Source organism: Tachyglossus aculeatus, chromosome 21 (genome assembly GCF_015852505.1).
Source record: "Tachyglossus aculeatus isolate mTacAcu1 chromosome 21, mTacAcu1.pri, whole genome shotgun sequence".
Classification (NCBI taxonomy): Eukaryota; Metazoa; Chordata; class Mammalia; order Monotremata; family Tachyglossidae; genus Tachyglossus; species Tachyglossus aculeatus.
The window spans coordinates 12305627-12321212 of NC_052086.1; the positions used below are offsets into that span (position 1 = coordinate 12305627).

At 47.9% G+C, this 15586-nt stretch overlaps 1 protein-coding gene across 1 annotated transcript in view; it reads left to right on the forward strand.

Moving 5' to 3' along the window:
- Positions 1-2514, forward strand: part of LOC119942050 (ectonucleotide pyrophosphatase/phosphodiesterase family member 7-like) — a 32171-nt gene extending 29657 nt beyond the window's left edge. Inside the window, exon 5 of the mRNA XM_038762706.1 lies at positions 2447-2514. Within this exon, the coding sequence (XP_038618634.1) occupies positions 2447-2514 (68 nt within the window). The remainder of the gene's footprint in view (positions 1-2446) is intronic.
- The last annotated feature ends 13072 nt before the right edge of the window (positions 2515-15586 follow it).

The following is a 15586-nucleotide window of genomic DNA, read 5'->3' on the forward strand; positions in this document are numbered from 1 at the left end:
ACTAAGCGCTTGGGAAGTCCAAGTTGGCAACATCCAGAGACAGTCCCTACCCAACAGTGGGCTCACAGTCTAAAAGGGGGAGACAGACAACAAAACCAAACATCCTAACAAAACAAAATAAATAGACTAGATCTGTACAAGTAAAATAAATAGAGTAATAAATATGTACAAACATATATACATATAAATGCACATCATTGACAGAATATATAGAATAGTAAATACGTACAAGTAAAATAAACAATAAATCTGTACAAACGTATATACAGGTGCTGCGTGGAGGGGAAGCCACTTGCCCGCTGGGCGACTTCGGGCTAGTCACTTCACTTCTCTGGGTTTCAGTTTCCTCATTTGGAAAAGGGAGATGAAATGGCTATTCTCCCTCCTACTTGGACAGTAAGCCCCTTGAGGGGCAGGGACTGTGTGAATGACCTTGCTCAGTGTTTAGCAAGTTAAGTGACTTGCCAGGTAAGTCCACAAGGACCTTACCATCCTCCTTTCAAAGCCCTACTGAGAGCTCACCTCCTCCAGGAGGCCTTCCCAGACTGACCCCCGGCCCACGTCATCCCCCGGGCCTGGAATGCCCCCAATCCCTCTGCCCATCCGCCAAGCTCACTCTCTTCCTCCCTTCAAGGCCCTGCTGAGAGCTCACCTCCTCCAGGAGGCCTTCCCAGACTGAGCCCCTTCCTTCCTTTTCCCTCGTCCCCCTCTCCATCCCCCCCATCTTACCTCCTTCCCTTCCCCACAGCACCTGTATATATGGATATATGTTTGTACATATTTTTTTTTACTCTATTTTATTTGTACATATCTATTCTATTTATTTTATTTTGTTAGTATGTTTGGTTTGGTTCTCCGTCTCCCCCTTTTAGACTGTGAGCCCACTGGTGGGTAGGGACTGTCTCTAGATGTTGCCAATTTGTACTTCCCAAGCGTTTAGTACAGTGCTCTGCACATAGTAAGCGCTCAATAAATACGATGGATGATGATGAGCCCCCTTTTTCCTTTCCTCCTCCCCATCCCCTCCCGCCCCATCTCCTTCCCCTCCCCACAGCCCTTGTATATATTGATGCAGATTTATTACTCTATTTATTTCACTTGTACCTATTTCCTACTCTATTTTATCAGTGAGGTACATATCGCTATAATTCTGTTTATTCTGACGGTTTTGACACCGGTCTACGTGTTTTGTTCCGTTGCTCGTCTCCCCCTTCTAGACTGTGAGCCCGTCGTGGGGTAGGGACCGTCTCTTGTAGGTGGCCGATTTGTCCTTCCCAAGCGCTTAGTACAGTGCTCTGCCCGCAGTAAGCGCTCGATAAATACGATCGAATGAGTGAGTGAATGGAAGGGGCACCCATCTGCTGTGTCACCTTGGGCGCGTTCTCTGTGCCTCACTTGAGAAGCGGCGTGGCTCAGTGGGAAGAGCCCGGGCTTTGGAGTCAGAGGTGGTGGGTTCGAATCCCGACTCCGCCACATGTCTGCTGTGTGACCTTGGGCAAGTCGCTTCGCTTCTCTGCGCCTCCGTTCCCTCATCTGTAAAATGGGGACGAAGACTGTGAGCCCCACGTGGGACAACTTGATCACCTTGTATCCCTCCACGCGCTTAGAACGGTGCTTTGCACATAGTAAGCGCTTAATAAATGCCATTATTATTATTATTATTATTACTTGCCTCATCTGTAAAATGGGAATGAAGAATGTGAGTCCCATGTGGGACAGGGATTGTGTCCAACCTGATCAGCTGGTATCTACCCCAGCGTTTAGAACAGTTCCTGGCACACAGTAAGCGCTGGAAAAAGAACATGGTCAAATAAAAAGGGGAAGACAGTCGTTAAAATAAACTACACATATGTACGTAAGCGCTGTGGGAAGCAGCGTGGCTCAATGGAAAGAGCCCGGGCTTTGGAGTCGGAGGTCATGGGTTCAAATCCCGGCTCCGCCAATCATCAGCTGTGTGTAATCGGGTTGGACACAGTCCCCGTCCCACACGGCGCTCACCGTCTTCATCCCCATTTTGCAGATGAAGTAACTGAGGCCCGGAGAAGTGCCTTTGAAGTGCACTTCTTTGCACTGGAGTGCAAAGTGGCCGGGCTTTGGAGTCCGAGGTCATGGGTTCGAATCCCCGCTCTGCCAACAACTTTGGGCAACTGGGCCTCAGTTCCCTCATCTGGAAAATGGGGATGAAGACCGTGAGCCCCCTGCGGGCCCACCTGATCACCTTGTCGCCTTGTCGCCTCCCCAGTGCTTGGCACGTGGTGAGCGCTTAATAAACGCCGTCGTTATCATTACCTGTCCAAAGTCACACAGCAGACCGGTGGCAGAGGCAGGATTCGAACCCAGGTCCTTCTGCCTCCCGTGCTCTATCCACGAGGCCCGTGCTTTTTCCACTCGGCCGTGCGGCTTCGCCACTTTTCGCGTGAGCGGTTCGGACAATGGTGGGTCTGAGGATCGCGGGGCATCCTCGCTCCCTTCCTTCTGAAGCCGGCCCCGGTCCAGGAGGTAGCCCACTCCTAAAATGTACCGGCTGGATGGTGACGATGGCATTTTTTAAGCGCTTACTATGCGCAAAGCACTGTTCTAAGCGCTGGGGAGGTGATCTGATTGTCCCACATGGGGCTCACGGTCTTCATTCCCGTTTCAGCCCTTAGAACAGCGCTTTGCACATAGCAAGCGCTTAAGAAATGCCACCATTAGTTTACAGAGGAGGTAACTGAGGCACAGAGAAGTTCAGCGACTTGCCCAGAGTCACACAGCTGACACTGCGGTGTTTGTGGCTATTTACTGAGCACCGACTGTGTGCAGAGCACTGTCCAAGAGCGATATGTCAAAGTCGGTAAGCCCACCAACAGAAGAAACAGAAATTAGCTTACGGGATCCCTTCCATTCTTCCAAACCGCTCTCCGGGAATGTCCTCCGATCAAAGGGGCGGAGTGGACAGGGTTCCTTTTCCCAAAGCCTTTTCCCTGAGTTATGATCCCACTGTTGGGCAGGGACCGTCTCTATATGTTGCCAATTTGTCCTTCCCAAGCGCTTAGTCCAGTGCTCTGCACACAGTAAGCGCTCAATAAATACGATTGATGATGATGATCTGTCCCTTCACCTCAGGGAGAGGCCAGGTGAGGATTTATTTATTCATTTTATTTGTACCTATCTATTCTATTTATTTTATTTTGTTAGTATGTTTGGTTTTGTTCTCTGTCTCCCCCTTTTAGACTGTGAGCCCACTGGTGGGTAGGGACGGTCTCTATATGTTGCCAATTTGTACTTCCCAAGCGCTTAGTCCAGTGCTCTGCACGTAGTAAGCGCTCAATAAATACGATTGATTGATTGATTGATTGAAGAGTGGGAGAACGGCCTTTCTGCGTACTGGGCCTCGGGAAAAAACCACTTCTCCACTTTTTTTTGGCAGGGGCGGATTTCCAAGGCGTCGCTATCGGCCTCGGCGTCCTTATAGGAGTCGTCGCGGTCGTCTTCATCGCCAGCGTGGCGTGCACCGCCATCCAGAGAAGGAAGAGGTAAGGAGCCGAACAAAAGTCCGGAAGAAATCATCATCATCAGCAATCGTATTTATTGAGCGCTTACTATGTGCAGAGCACTGTACTAAGCGCTTGGGAAGTACAAATTGGCAACATCTAGAGATGCCTCTTAATCCAGTCCCCAATTCCACCTCCGGCTGCGACCGCTTTTCCGCTTCACCTCTGCACTTGGTGAAGCAACTGATATTCAGCCCTCGCTTTTCTGTTTCATCTCTTCACTTGGTCTTGGACTCTTTTAAGCAACTGATATTCAGCCCTCCCTCAGGCCCAGATACTTTAGGCTCGTCTCATCATCATCATCATCATCAATCGTATTTATTGAGCGCTTACTGTGTGCAGAGCACTGTACTAAGCGCTTGGGAAGGACAAATTGGCAACACCTAGAGACAGTCCCTACCCAGCAGTGGGCTCACAGTCTAAAAGGGGAGACAGAGAACAAAACCAAACGTACTAACAAAATAAAATAGAATAGATAATAATAATAATAAAATAATTGGCATTTGTTAAGCGCTTACTATGTGCAAAGCACTGTTCTAAGCGCTGGGGAGGATATGTACAAGTAAAATAAATAAATAAATAGAGTAATAAATATGTACAAACATATATATATATATATATATCATCATCATCATCAATCGTATTTATTGAGCGCTTACTATGTGCAGAGCACTGTACTAAGCGCTTGGGAAGTACAAATTGGCAACATATAGAGACAGTCCCTACCCAACAGTGGGCTCACAGTCTAAAGGGGGGGGGAGATATGTATATATATATATATATATATGTGTGTGTGTGTGTGTGTGTGTGTGTGTGTATATGTATATGTATATGTATATATGTATACATGTATACATGTATATACATATATGTATATATAGATATGTATAGATATATGTATATGTACAGATAGATGTATGTATAGATATATGTATATATACATATACATATAGGGTGTATATATATATACATATACATATAGGGTGTGTGTGTGTGTATATATTTATCTATACATACATCTATATATATACATATAGGGTTGTATTGCCCTCTCCCAAGCCCTTACTGCTACTACTACTACTACTACTAATTTTGGTATTTGTTAAGCGCTTACTATGTGCCAGGCACTGTTCTAAGCGCTGGGGGAGATACAAGGTAATCAGGTCGCCCCCCCCCCCCGCCGTGGGGCTCACAGTCTTCATCTCCATTTTCATCATCAATCGTATTTATTGAGCGCTCACTATGTGCAGAGCACTGTACTAAGCGGTAACCGAGGCACAGAGAAGTTACGCGACTCGCCCACAGTCACACAGCTCATAAGCGGCGGAGCCGGGATTAGAACCCCTGACCTCCGACTCTCAAGCCCGGGCTCTTTCCCCTGAGCCATGCTGCTTCTCTGTGGCGTCTCTTACTATCAATCAATCAATCAATCCATCAATCGTATTTATTGAGCGCTTACTGTGTGCAGAGCACTGGACTAAGCGCTTGGGAAATACTACACTGCTCCGCACACGGTAGACGCTCAATAAATACCCCTGATGGATTGGAATGCCATTAACTGGCAGCCAGATGCTCAGAGGAACCATTTCATTCATTGTCGTATTTATTGAGCGCTTGCTGTGCGCAGAGCACTGTACTAAGCGCTTGGGAAGTACAAGTTGGCAACCTATAGAGACGGTCCCCACCCAACCACGGGCTCACAGTCTAGAAGGGGGAGACGGACGACAAAACAAAACATGGAGACAGGTGTCCAAATCGTCAGAACAAATAGAATTAAAGCTATAAGCCCAAGAATTAAAGCTCTGTGCAGAAGAATTAATCAATCAATCGTATTTATTGAGCGCTTACTATGTGCAGTGCACTGTACTAAGCGCTATTAAAGCTACAGGCCATCCACCCCACCTCAATCATCATCATCATCATCAATCGCATTTATTGAGCGCTTACTATGTGCAGAGCACTGTACTAAGTGCTATTAAAGCTACAGGCCATCCACCTCACCTCAATCATCATCATCATCATCAATCGTATTTATTGAGCGCTTACTGTGTGCAGAGCACTGTACTAAGCGCTTGGGAAGTCCAAGTTGGCAACACATAGAGACGGTCCCTGCCCAACAGTGGGCTCACAGTCTAAAAGGGGGAGACAGAGAACAAAACCAAACATACTAACAAAATAAAATAAATAGAATAGATATGGACAAGCGCTTAGTACAGTGCTCTGCACACAGTAAGCGCTCAATAAATACGATTGAACGAATGAACGAAGCGCTTACTATGTGCAAAGCACCGTTCTAAGCGCTGGGGAGGTTACGAGGTGATCGGGCTGTCCCGCGGTGGGCTCACGGTCTTCGTCCCCGTTTTCCAGATGAGGGAACTGAGGCCCAGAGAAGTGAAGTGACCGGCCCCGAGTCACACAGCTGACAAGTGGCGGGATTTGAACCCACGCCCCCTGACTCCAAAGCCCGGGCTCTTTCCACCGAGCCACGCTGCTTCTCGATGATGAATCCGCAGTCATCTCGGCCTTTCTGAAAACTCCTGCTCCATTTCTGGTGGGGATAGGCCGCAGTGGCCGTATCTGACCCATCTCTGGGCTCTTTCAGTGGTGCTTAGAACAGTGCTTTGCACATAGTAAGCGCTTAATAAATGCCATCATTATTATTATTCAATCTACGCCGAGGCCCGGCTGGGGTGAATGGCTACGAGCCCGCTCGAGTGGCAGGAGGAGAGATTATCAGGCAGAGAGGGTGGTTCCCACCCTAAAGAGCGTCTCCCCCACTCACCACTGCCTATCTACAGGCCCCCTTTCTCCCCTTTCCCACCCCACCCCAGGGGCAATGAGGATGCCGAGCAGCAGCGCGGCCCGGTGGCTCGAGTCCGAAGGCCCTGGGTTCTAATCCCGCCTCCACCACTCGCCCGCTGTGAAACCTGAGAAGCAGCATGGCTCGGTGGAGAGAGCCCGGGCTTTGGAGTCGGGGGTCGTGGGTTCGAATCCCGGCTCCGCCAGCTGTCAGCTGTGGGACTCCGGGCGAGTCACTTCGCTTCTCTGGGCCTCGGTGACCTCATCTGGAAAATGGGGGGTTAAAACTGTGAGCCCCCTGTGGGACAACCTGATCACCTTGTAACCTCCCCAGTGCTTAGAACAGTGCTTTGCACATAGTAAGCGCTTAACAAATACCATTATTATTATTATTATTATTATTATAAATCACTTCTCTTCTCTGGGCCTCAGTGACCTCATCTGTAAAATGGGGATTAAGACTGTCAGCCCCCCGTGGGACACGGACCGTGTCCAACCCGATTACGTGGCTCAGCGGAAAGAGCCCGGGCTTTGGAGTCGGAGGTCATGGGTTCAAATCCCAGCTCTGCCAACTGTCAGCTGTGTGACTCTGGGCAAGTCACTTCACTTCTCTGGGCCTCGGTGACCACATCTGGAAAATGGGGGTGAAAACTGTGAGCCCCCCGTGGGACAACCTGATCACCTTGTAACCTCCCCAGGGCTTAGAACAGTGCGTTGCATGTAGTAAGCGCTTAACAAATACCATTATTATTATTATTATTATTAAGTCACTTCTCTTCTCTGGGCCTCAGTGACCTCATCTGTAAAATGGGGGTTAAAACTGTGAGCCCTCTGTGGGACACGGACCGTGTCCAACCCTATTACATGGCTCAGTGGAAAGAGTCCGGGCTTTGGAGTCGGAGGTCATGGGTTCAAATCCCAGCTCTGCCAGCTGTCAGCTGTGGAACTCTGGGCAAGTCACTTCACTTCTCTGGGCCTCAGTGACCTCATCTGGAAAATGGGGGTTAAAACTGCGAGCCCCCCGTGGGACAACCTGATCACCTTGTAACCTCCCCAGGGCTTAGAACAGTGCTTTGCATGTAGTAAGCGCTTAACAAATACCATTATTATTATTAAGTCACTTCTCTTCTCTGGGCCTCAGTGACCTCATCTGTAAAATGGGGATTAAGACTGTGAGCCCTCTGTGGGACACGGACCGTGTCCAACCCTATTACATGGCTCAGTGGAAAGAGCCCGGGCTTTGGAGTCGGAGGTCATGGGTTCAAATCCCGGCTCCACCAACCGTCAGATGTTGCCAACTTGTACTTCTCAAGCGCTTAGTACAGTGCTCTGCACATAGTTAGCGTTCAATAAATACGATTGAATGAATGACTGAATGAATGTCAGCTGTGTGACTCTGGGCAAGTCACTTCACTTCTCTAGGCCTTGGTGACCTCATCTGGAAAATGGGGATGAAGACTGTGAGCCCCCCGGGGGACAATCTCATCACCTTGTAACCTCCCCAGCGCTTAGAACAGTGCTTTGCACGTAGTAAGCGCTTAACAAATACCATTATTATTATTATTATTAAGTCACTTCTCTTCTCCGGGCCTCAGTGACCTCATCTGTAAAATGGGGATTAAGACTGTGAGCCCCCCGTGGGACACGGACCGTGTCCAACCCGATTACGTGGCTCAGTGGAAAGAGCCCGGGCTTTGGAGTCGGAGGTCATGGGTTCGAATCCCGGCTCCGCCAACTGTCAGCTGTGGGACTCTGGGCAAGTCACTTAACTTCTCTGTGCCTCAGTTCCCTCATCTGTAAAACGGAGATGAAGACTGTTAGCCCCCGCTCTGAGAAGCAGCGTGGCTCTGTGGAAAGAGCCCAGGCTGGGGACTCAGAGGTCATGGGTTCGAATCCCGCTCCGCCCCATGTCTGCTGTGTCACCTTGGGCGAGTCACTTCACTTCTCCGGGCCTCAGTTCCCTCATCCGTAAAATGGGGTTAAGACGGTGAGCCCCACGTGGGACAACCCGATCACCTTGTAACCTCCCCAGCGCTTAGAACGGTGCTCGGCACATAGTAAGCGCTTAATAAATGCCATCATCATCATTATTATTATTATTACCGTAGACCTGATCACCTTGTATCCCCCCCAGCGCTTAGAACAGTGCTTTGCACATAGTAAGCGCTTAACAAATGCCATTATTATTATTATTATTATTATTATCTACTCCAGTGCCAGGCACATAGTAAGAAGCAGTGTGGCTCAGTGGAAAGAGCCCGGGCTTTGGAGTCAGAGGTCATGGGTTCGAATCCCCACTCCCCCTCCATCCCCCCTGCCTTACCTCCTTCCCTTCCCCACAGCACCTGTATAGATGTTTGTACATATTTATTACTCTATTTATTTATTTTACTTGTACCTATCTATTCTATTTATTTTATTTTGTTAATATGTTTGGTTTTGTTCTCTGTCTCCCCCTTCTAGACTGTGAGCCCGCTGTCGGGTAGGGACCGTCTCTAGGTGTTGCCAACTTGTGCTTCCCAAGCGCTTAGTACAGTGCTCTGCACACAGTAAGCGCTCAATAAATAGGATTGATTGATTGATGTCTGCTGTGTGATCTTGGGCAAGTCACTTAACTTCTCTGAGCCTCAGTTACCTCATCTGGAACATGGGGATGAAGACTGTGAGCCCCACGTGGGACAACCTGATCACCCTGTATCCTCCACAGCACTTAGAACAGTGCTTTGCACGTAGTAAGCGCTTAACAAATGCCAATTATTATTATTATTATTAACAAATGCCATTATTATTATTATTATTATTATTATTATTATTATTATTATTATTATTATTTACTCCAGTGCCAGGCACATAGTAAGAAGCAGCATGGCTCAGTGGAAAGAGCCCGGGCTTTGGAGTCTGAGGTCATGGGTTTGAATCCCAGCTCCGCCATATGTATGCTGTGTGACCTTGGGCAAGTCACTTAACTTCTCTGAGCCTCAGTTACCTTATCTGTAAAATGGGGATTAAGACTGTGAGCCTCATGTGGGACAACCTGATCACCTTGTATTCCCCCCCCAGCGCTTAGAACAGTGCTTTGCACATAGTAAGCGCTTAACAAATGCCATTATTATTATTATTATTAGTGGAAAGAACCCAGAGCCTGGGAGTCAAAGGACCTGGGTTCTAATCCCAGTTCTGCCACACTCCTGCTGTGTGGCTTGGGGCAAGTCACAAGAGAAGCAGCGTGGCTCAGTGGAAAGAGCCCTGGCTTTGGAGTCGGTGGTCATGGGTTCGAATCCCGGATCCCCAATTGTCAGCTATGTGACTTTGAGCAAGTCACTTAACTTCTCTGGGCCTCAGTTACCTCATCTGTAAAATGGGAATTAAGACTGTGAGCCCCCTGTGGGACAACCTGATCACCTTGTGACCTCCTCAGCGCTTAGAACAGTGCTTTGCACATAGTAAGCGCTTAACAAATGCCATCGTTATTATTATTATTATCATTATTATTATTACCGTGGCGGCTCGGTACTGTGGTCTAGTGGAAAGAACCCAGAGCCTGGGAGTCAAAGGACCTGGGTTCTAATCCCGGTTCTGCCACACTCCTGCTGTGTGGCTTGGGGCAAGTCACAAGAGAAGCAGCGTGGCTCAGTGGAAAGTACACGGGCTTTGGAGTCGGTGGTCATGGGTTCGAATCCCGGCTCCCCAATTGTCAGCTTTGTGACTCTGGGCAAGTCACTTCACTTCGCTGGGCCTCAGTGACCTCATCTGTAAAATGGGGATTGACCGTGACCCCCCGCGCAGGACAACCTGATCACCTCGTAGCCTCCCCAGCGCTTAGAACAGTGCTTTGCACAAAGTAAGCACTTAATAAATGCCATCATCATTATTATTATTATTCTTAACGGTTCTTGTTAATCGCTTTCTAGATGTTAAGCATCATCATCATTGTCAATCGTATTTATTGAGCGCTTACTATGTGCAGAGCACTGTACTAAGCGCTTGGGAAGTACAAATTGGCAACATACAGAGACGGTCCCTACCCGACAGTGGGCTCCCAGTCTAAAAGGGGGAGTCGGAGAACAAAACCAAACATACAAACAAAATAAAAGAAAGCACTGTTTTAAGCCCTGCAAAATGGGGATGCAGTCATTCAATCGTATTTATCGACCAATCAATCAATCAATCAATTGTATTTATTGAGCGCTTACTCTGTGCAGAGCACTGGACTAAGCGCTTGGGAAGTACAAACTGGCAACATACAGAGACGGTCCCTACCCAACAGTGGGCTCGCAGTCTAAAAACAGTGGGCTCACCCATTTACTACGCGCACAGCACTGTGCTAAATGCTTGGGAATTACAAGTCGATACCTTGTACTTCGATATGTGTCCTCTCTGTGGGCTCTGATTCTCTTTCATCTACCTCAGTGCTCAGTACGGCGCGCGGCACGGAGTCTGGGCTTAACGAATACCGCCGTTGTTAAAACAAAATTTGAAAAATTCTCACAGACCTCAGCTGCGTAAAAAGAAAATTAGAAAAATTCTCACGGCTCTTCCCCGGACCTCGGCTGCGTACGGAGACAAACCTGACCTCATATTGTCTTTCCGCAGACGAAGAGCAGATCAAGACGGGAGGAACCAATTTCCGTCCCCGACACGCTTCTGAACCCGTTCGCTTCGTCGTTTCTGGAGAACAAAGAACCGATCGAGGCCTCTTAATTCTTCGCTCCGAAAAAATCACGTCCCTTCCGAGCGGCCTTCGCGGACGAGGCCCTCAGTTTCCCCTTTCTGGCCTCCCCTCCGCAGCTACTCTGAACTTGGTTATTCATTCGGTCGTGTCTACTGAGCGCTGACTGTGCGCAGAGCACTGTACTAAGCGCTTGGGAAGTGCATTTAGCAAGTAGGACAGGAACTGCATTTAACTAATAAGTCTGTAGCTACCCCAGGGCTTAAAAGAGCGCGTAACACACGGTAAGTGCTTCACAAATACCATTTTTCAATGTTTTAAAAGAGCGTTTCGATATTCGACTTTTAGACTGTGAGCCCACTGTTGGGTAGGGACTGTCTCTATGTGTTGCCAATTTGTACTTCCCAAGCGCTTAGTACAGTGCTCTGCACATAGTAAGCGCTCAATAAATACGATTGATTGATTGATTGATTCAACCCAGCCCCACGGCAATTATGCACATATACTCCATTTCTCCAATCTGTAATATATTTTAATGTCTGTCTCTCCCTGTGGACTGTAAGCTCTCTGTGGGCAGGGGTTTGCATTCTACCAATGTGGAAGCAGGGTGGCTCAGTGGAAAGAGCCCGGGCTTTGGAGTCAGGGGTCGTGGGTTCAAATCCCGGCTCCGCCACTTTCATTCATTCATTCATTCATTCAATCAATCACCTTTATTGAGCGCTTACTGTGTGCAGAGCGCTGAACCAAGCGCCACTTGGCTGTGTGACTTTGGGCAAGTCGCTTCGCTTCTCTGGGCCTCAGTTCCCTCCTCTGTCAAATGGGGATGAAGACTAGGAGCCCCACGGGGGACAACCCGATTCCCTTGTATCTACCCCAGTGCTTGGCACATACTAAGCGCCGACGTTATGTTGCCAACTTGTACTTCCCAAGCGCTTAGCACAGTGCTCTGCACACAGTAAGCGCTCAATACATACGATTGAACGAATGAACAAATACCAACCTGATTATTATTACCAACTCTTGCCTTGAACTCTCCTAAGCGCTCAGTACAGTGTTCTGCACATAGCGAGCCCTCAATAAATAGCATCTATTAATTGATTGAGTGACTGTTAGGTAGATAGGGCTGCAATCTGGGAAATGATCAGGGAAAGCACGTCGGAAGGGATGGGATCTCGGGACGACTCTGAAGATACGGAGGGCTGATATTTGGCGTATTTGTCCGGGTAAAGAGTTCTCAGGAGGGGGGATTTTACGAGGAAAGGTTTAGAGGCAGGAGGCGAGCTTAGGAGGAGCGTCGGATGCAAACTGAGGAGAGAAGGGAGCCAAAATCGGAAACGGAGGGAACAGCGGGAGCGCCTCCAAACCCGTGATAAGGTGATTTTGTTGGAGGAGGAAGTCTTTGAGAAGCGGAGACACGTAGGCCGACCAACGTTTGCCAGTTTGTACTTCCCAAGCGCTTTGTACAGTGCTCTGCACATAGTAAGCGCTCAATAAATACGATTGATGATGATGATGATGACGTGGCCGCTAATCTGGGATAAAACATGGTGTAGGACCGGAGAGGCGAGAGGCTGAGGACAGCGAGACGAGTGAGGTGATTTTGTTGGAGGAGGAAGTCTTTGAGAAGCGGATGGAGACACATAGGCCGACTAACGTGGCCGGTAGATAATAATAATAATAATAATAATGGCATTTATTAAGCGCTTACTATGTGCAAAGCACTGTTCTAAGCGCTGGGGAGGTTACAAGGTGATCAGGTTGTCCCACGGGGGGCTCACAGCCTTAATCCCCATTTTCCAGATGAGGTAACTGAGGTCCAGAGAAGTGAAGTGACTCGCCCGAAGTCACACAGCTAAGTGGCGGAGCCGGAATTTGAACCCATGACCTCTGACTCCAGAGCCCGCACTCTTTCCACTGAGCCACGCTGCTTCTCTGCACTGTACTAAGCGCTTGGGAAGTCCAAGTTGGCAACAGACACGGTGGGAGAAAACACGGTGTAGGACTGGAGAGGGGAGAGGCTGACGGGGAGACGTGAGGAGGCTGATCAATCAATCAATCAATCAATCAATCAATCGTATTTATTGAGCGCTTACTATGTGCAGAGCACTGTACTAAGCGCTTGGGAAGTACAAATTGGCAACACATAGAGCCAGTCCCTACCCACCAGTGGGCTCACAGTCTAAAAGGGGGAGACAGAGAACAGAACCAAACATACCAACAAAATAAAATAAATAGGATAGATATGTACAAGTAAAATAAGTAAATAAATAGAGTAATAAATATGTACAACCATATATACATATATACAGGTGCTGTGGGGAAGGGAAGGAGGTAAGATGGGGGGATGGAGATGATAATGTGGGATCAAACACGGTGTAGGACTGGAGAGACTTGTAGACTGTGAGCCCGCTGTGGGGTAGGGACCGTCTCTAGATGTTGCCAGCTTGGACTTCCCAAGCGCTTAGTACAGTGCTCTGCCCACAGTAAGCGCTCAATAAATACGATTGAATGAATGGAGAGGGGAGAGGGTGAGGACAGGGAGACCAGTGAGGTGATTCTGTTTGAGAAGGAAGTCTTTGAGAAGCGGAGACACACAGGGAAGCAGCGTGGCTCAGTGGAAAGAGCCCGGGCTTCGGAGTCAGAGGTCGTGGGTTCAAATCCACTGGTCAGCTGGGTGACTTTGGGCAAGTCACTTCACTTCTCTGGGCCTCAGTTACCTCATCTGGAAAACGGGGATGAAGACTGGGAGCGCCCCGTGGGACAACCTGATCACCTTGTAAACTCCCCAGCACATAGTAAGAGCTTAATAAATGCCATTATTATTATTATTATTATTATTATTATTACATAGGCCGACTAATGTGGCCGGTAGATAATCTGGGATCAAACACGGTGTAGGACTGGAGAGGGGAGAGGCTGAAGACAGGGAGACTAGTGAGGTGATTTTGTTTGAGAAGGAAGTCTTTGAGAAGTGGAGACACTTAGGCCGACTAACGTGGCCGGTAGATAATCTGGGATTCATTCATTCAATCATATTTATTGAGCGCGTACTGTGTGCAGAGCACTGTACTAAGCGCTTGGGAAGTACAAGTTGGCAACATAAACACGGTGGGATAAAACACGGTGTAGGACTGGAGAGGGGAGAGGCTGACAGGGAGACGTGAGGAGGCTGATAATAATAATAATAATAATGGCATTTATTAAGCGCTTACTATGTGCAACGCACTGTCTTAAGCGCTGGGGAGGTTACGAGGTGATCAGGTTGTCCCACGGGGGGCTCACGGTCTTCATCCCCATTTTCCAGATGAGGTCACTGAGGCCCAGAGAAGTGAAGTGACTTGCCCAGAGTCCCACAGCTGACAAGCGGCAGAGCCGGGATTTGAACCCAAGACCTTTGACTCCAAAGCCCGGGCTCTTTCCACCGTGCCGCGCCGCTTCTCATTATGATATAGTTACACGGTGAGTCGTGGTGGCGATGTTTTGGGTAGAGAGGGAAAGACGCATCCGGGAAAGATTTCCAGGGAAGAGTTGGCAGGATTTAGCGGTTCATTGGAGGTGGGAGCTGAATGGCGGGAAGGAACGGAGGATGGCATCAAGGTTGAGGACGTTGGAGAATGGGAGGATTCGTTCAATCGTATTTAATGAGCGCTTACTGTGTGCAGAGCACTGTACTGAGCGCTTAGAAAGTACAAGTTGGTGACATATAGAGACAGTCCCTACCCAACAGCAGTGTGGCTCAGTGGAAAGAGCCCGGGCTTGGGAGCCAGAGGTCACTTAGAACGGTGCTTGGCACATAGTAAGCGCTTAAGAAATGCCGTCATTATTATTATTATCATGAATGGACTAGATGACTTCTTAGGGGCAGAGGTCACTCAGAACAGTGCTCGGCACATAGTAAGCGCTTAAGAAATGCCGTCATTATTATTATTATTATTATTATTAATGGACTAGATGACTTAGGGGCAGAGATCACTTAGAACAGTGCTTGGCACATAGTAAGTGCTTAAGAAATGCCGTCAGTATTATTATTATCATGAATGGACTAGATGATTTCTTAGGGGCAGAGGTCACTTAGAACAGTGCTTGGCACATAGTAAGCGCTTAAGAAATGCCGTCATTATTATTATTATTAATGGACTAGATGACTTCTTAGGGGCAGAGGTCACTTAGAATAGTGCTCGGCACATAGTAAGCGCTTAAGAAATGCCATCATTATTATTATTATTATTATTAATGGATTAGATGACTTCTTAGGGGCAGAGGTCACTTAGGACAGTGCTCGGCACATAGTAAGCGCTTAAGAAATGCCGTCATTATTATTATTATTATAATTATTAATGGATTAGATGACTACTTAGGGGCAGAGGTCACTTAGAACAGTGCTCGGCACATAGTAAGCGCTTAAGAAATGCCGTCATTATTATTATTATTATTATTATTAATGGATTAGATGACTACTTAGGGGCAGAGGTCACTTAGAACAGTGCTCGGCACATAGTAAGCACTTAAGAAATGCCGTCATTATTATTATTATTAATGTATTAGATGACTTCTTAGGGGCAGAGGTCACTTAGAACAGTGCTCG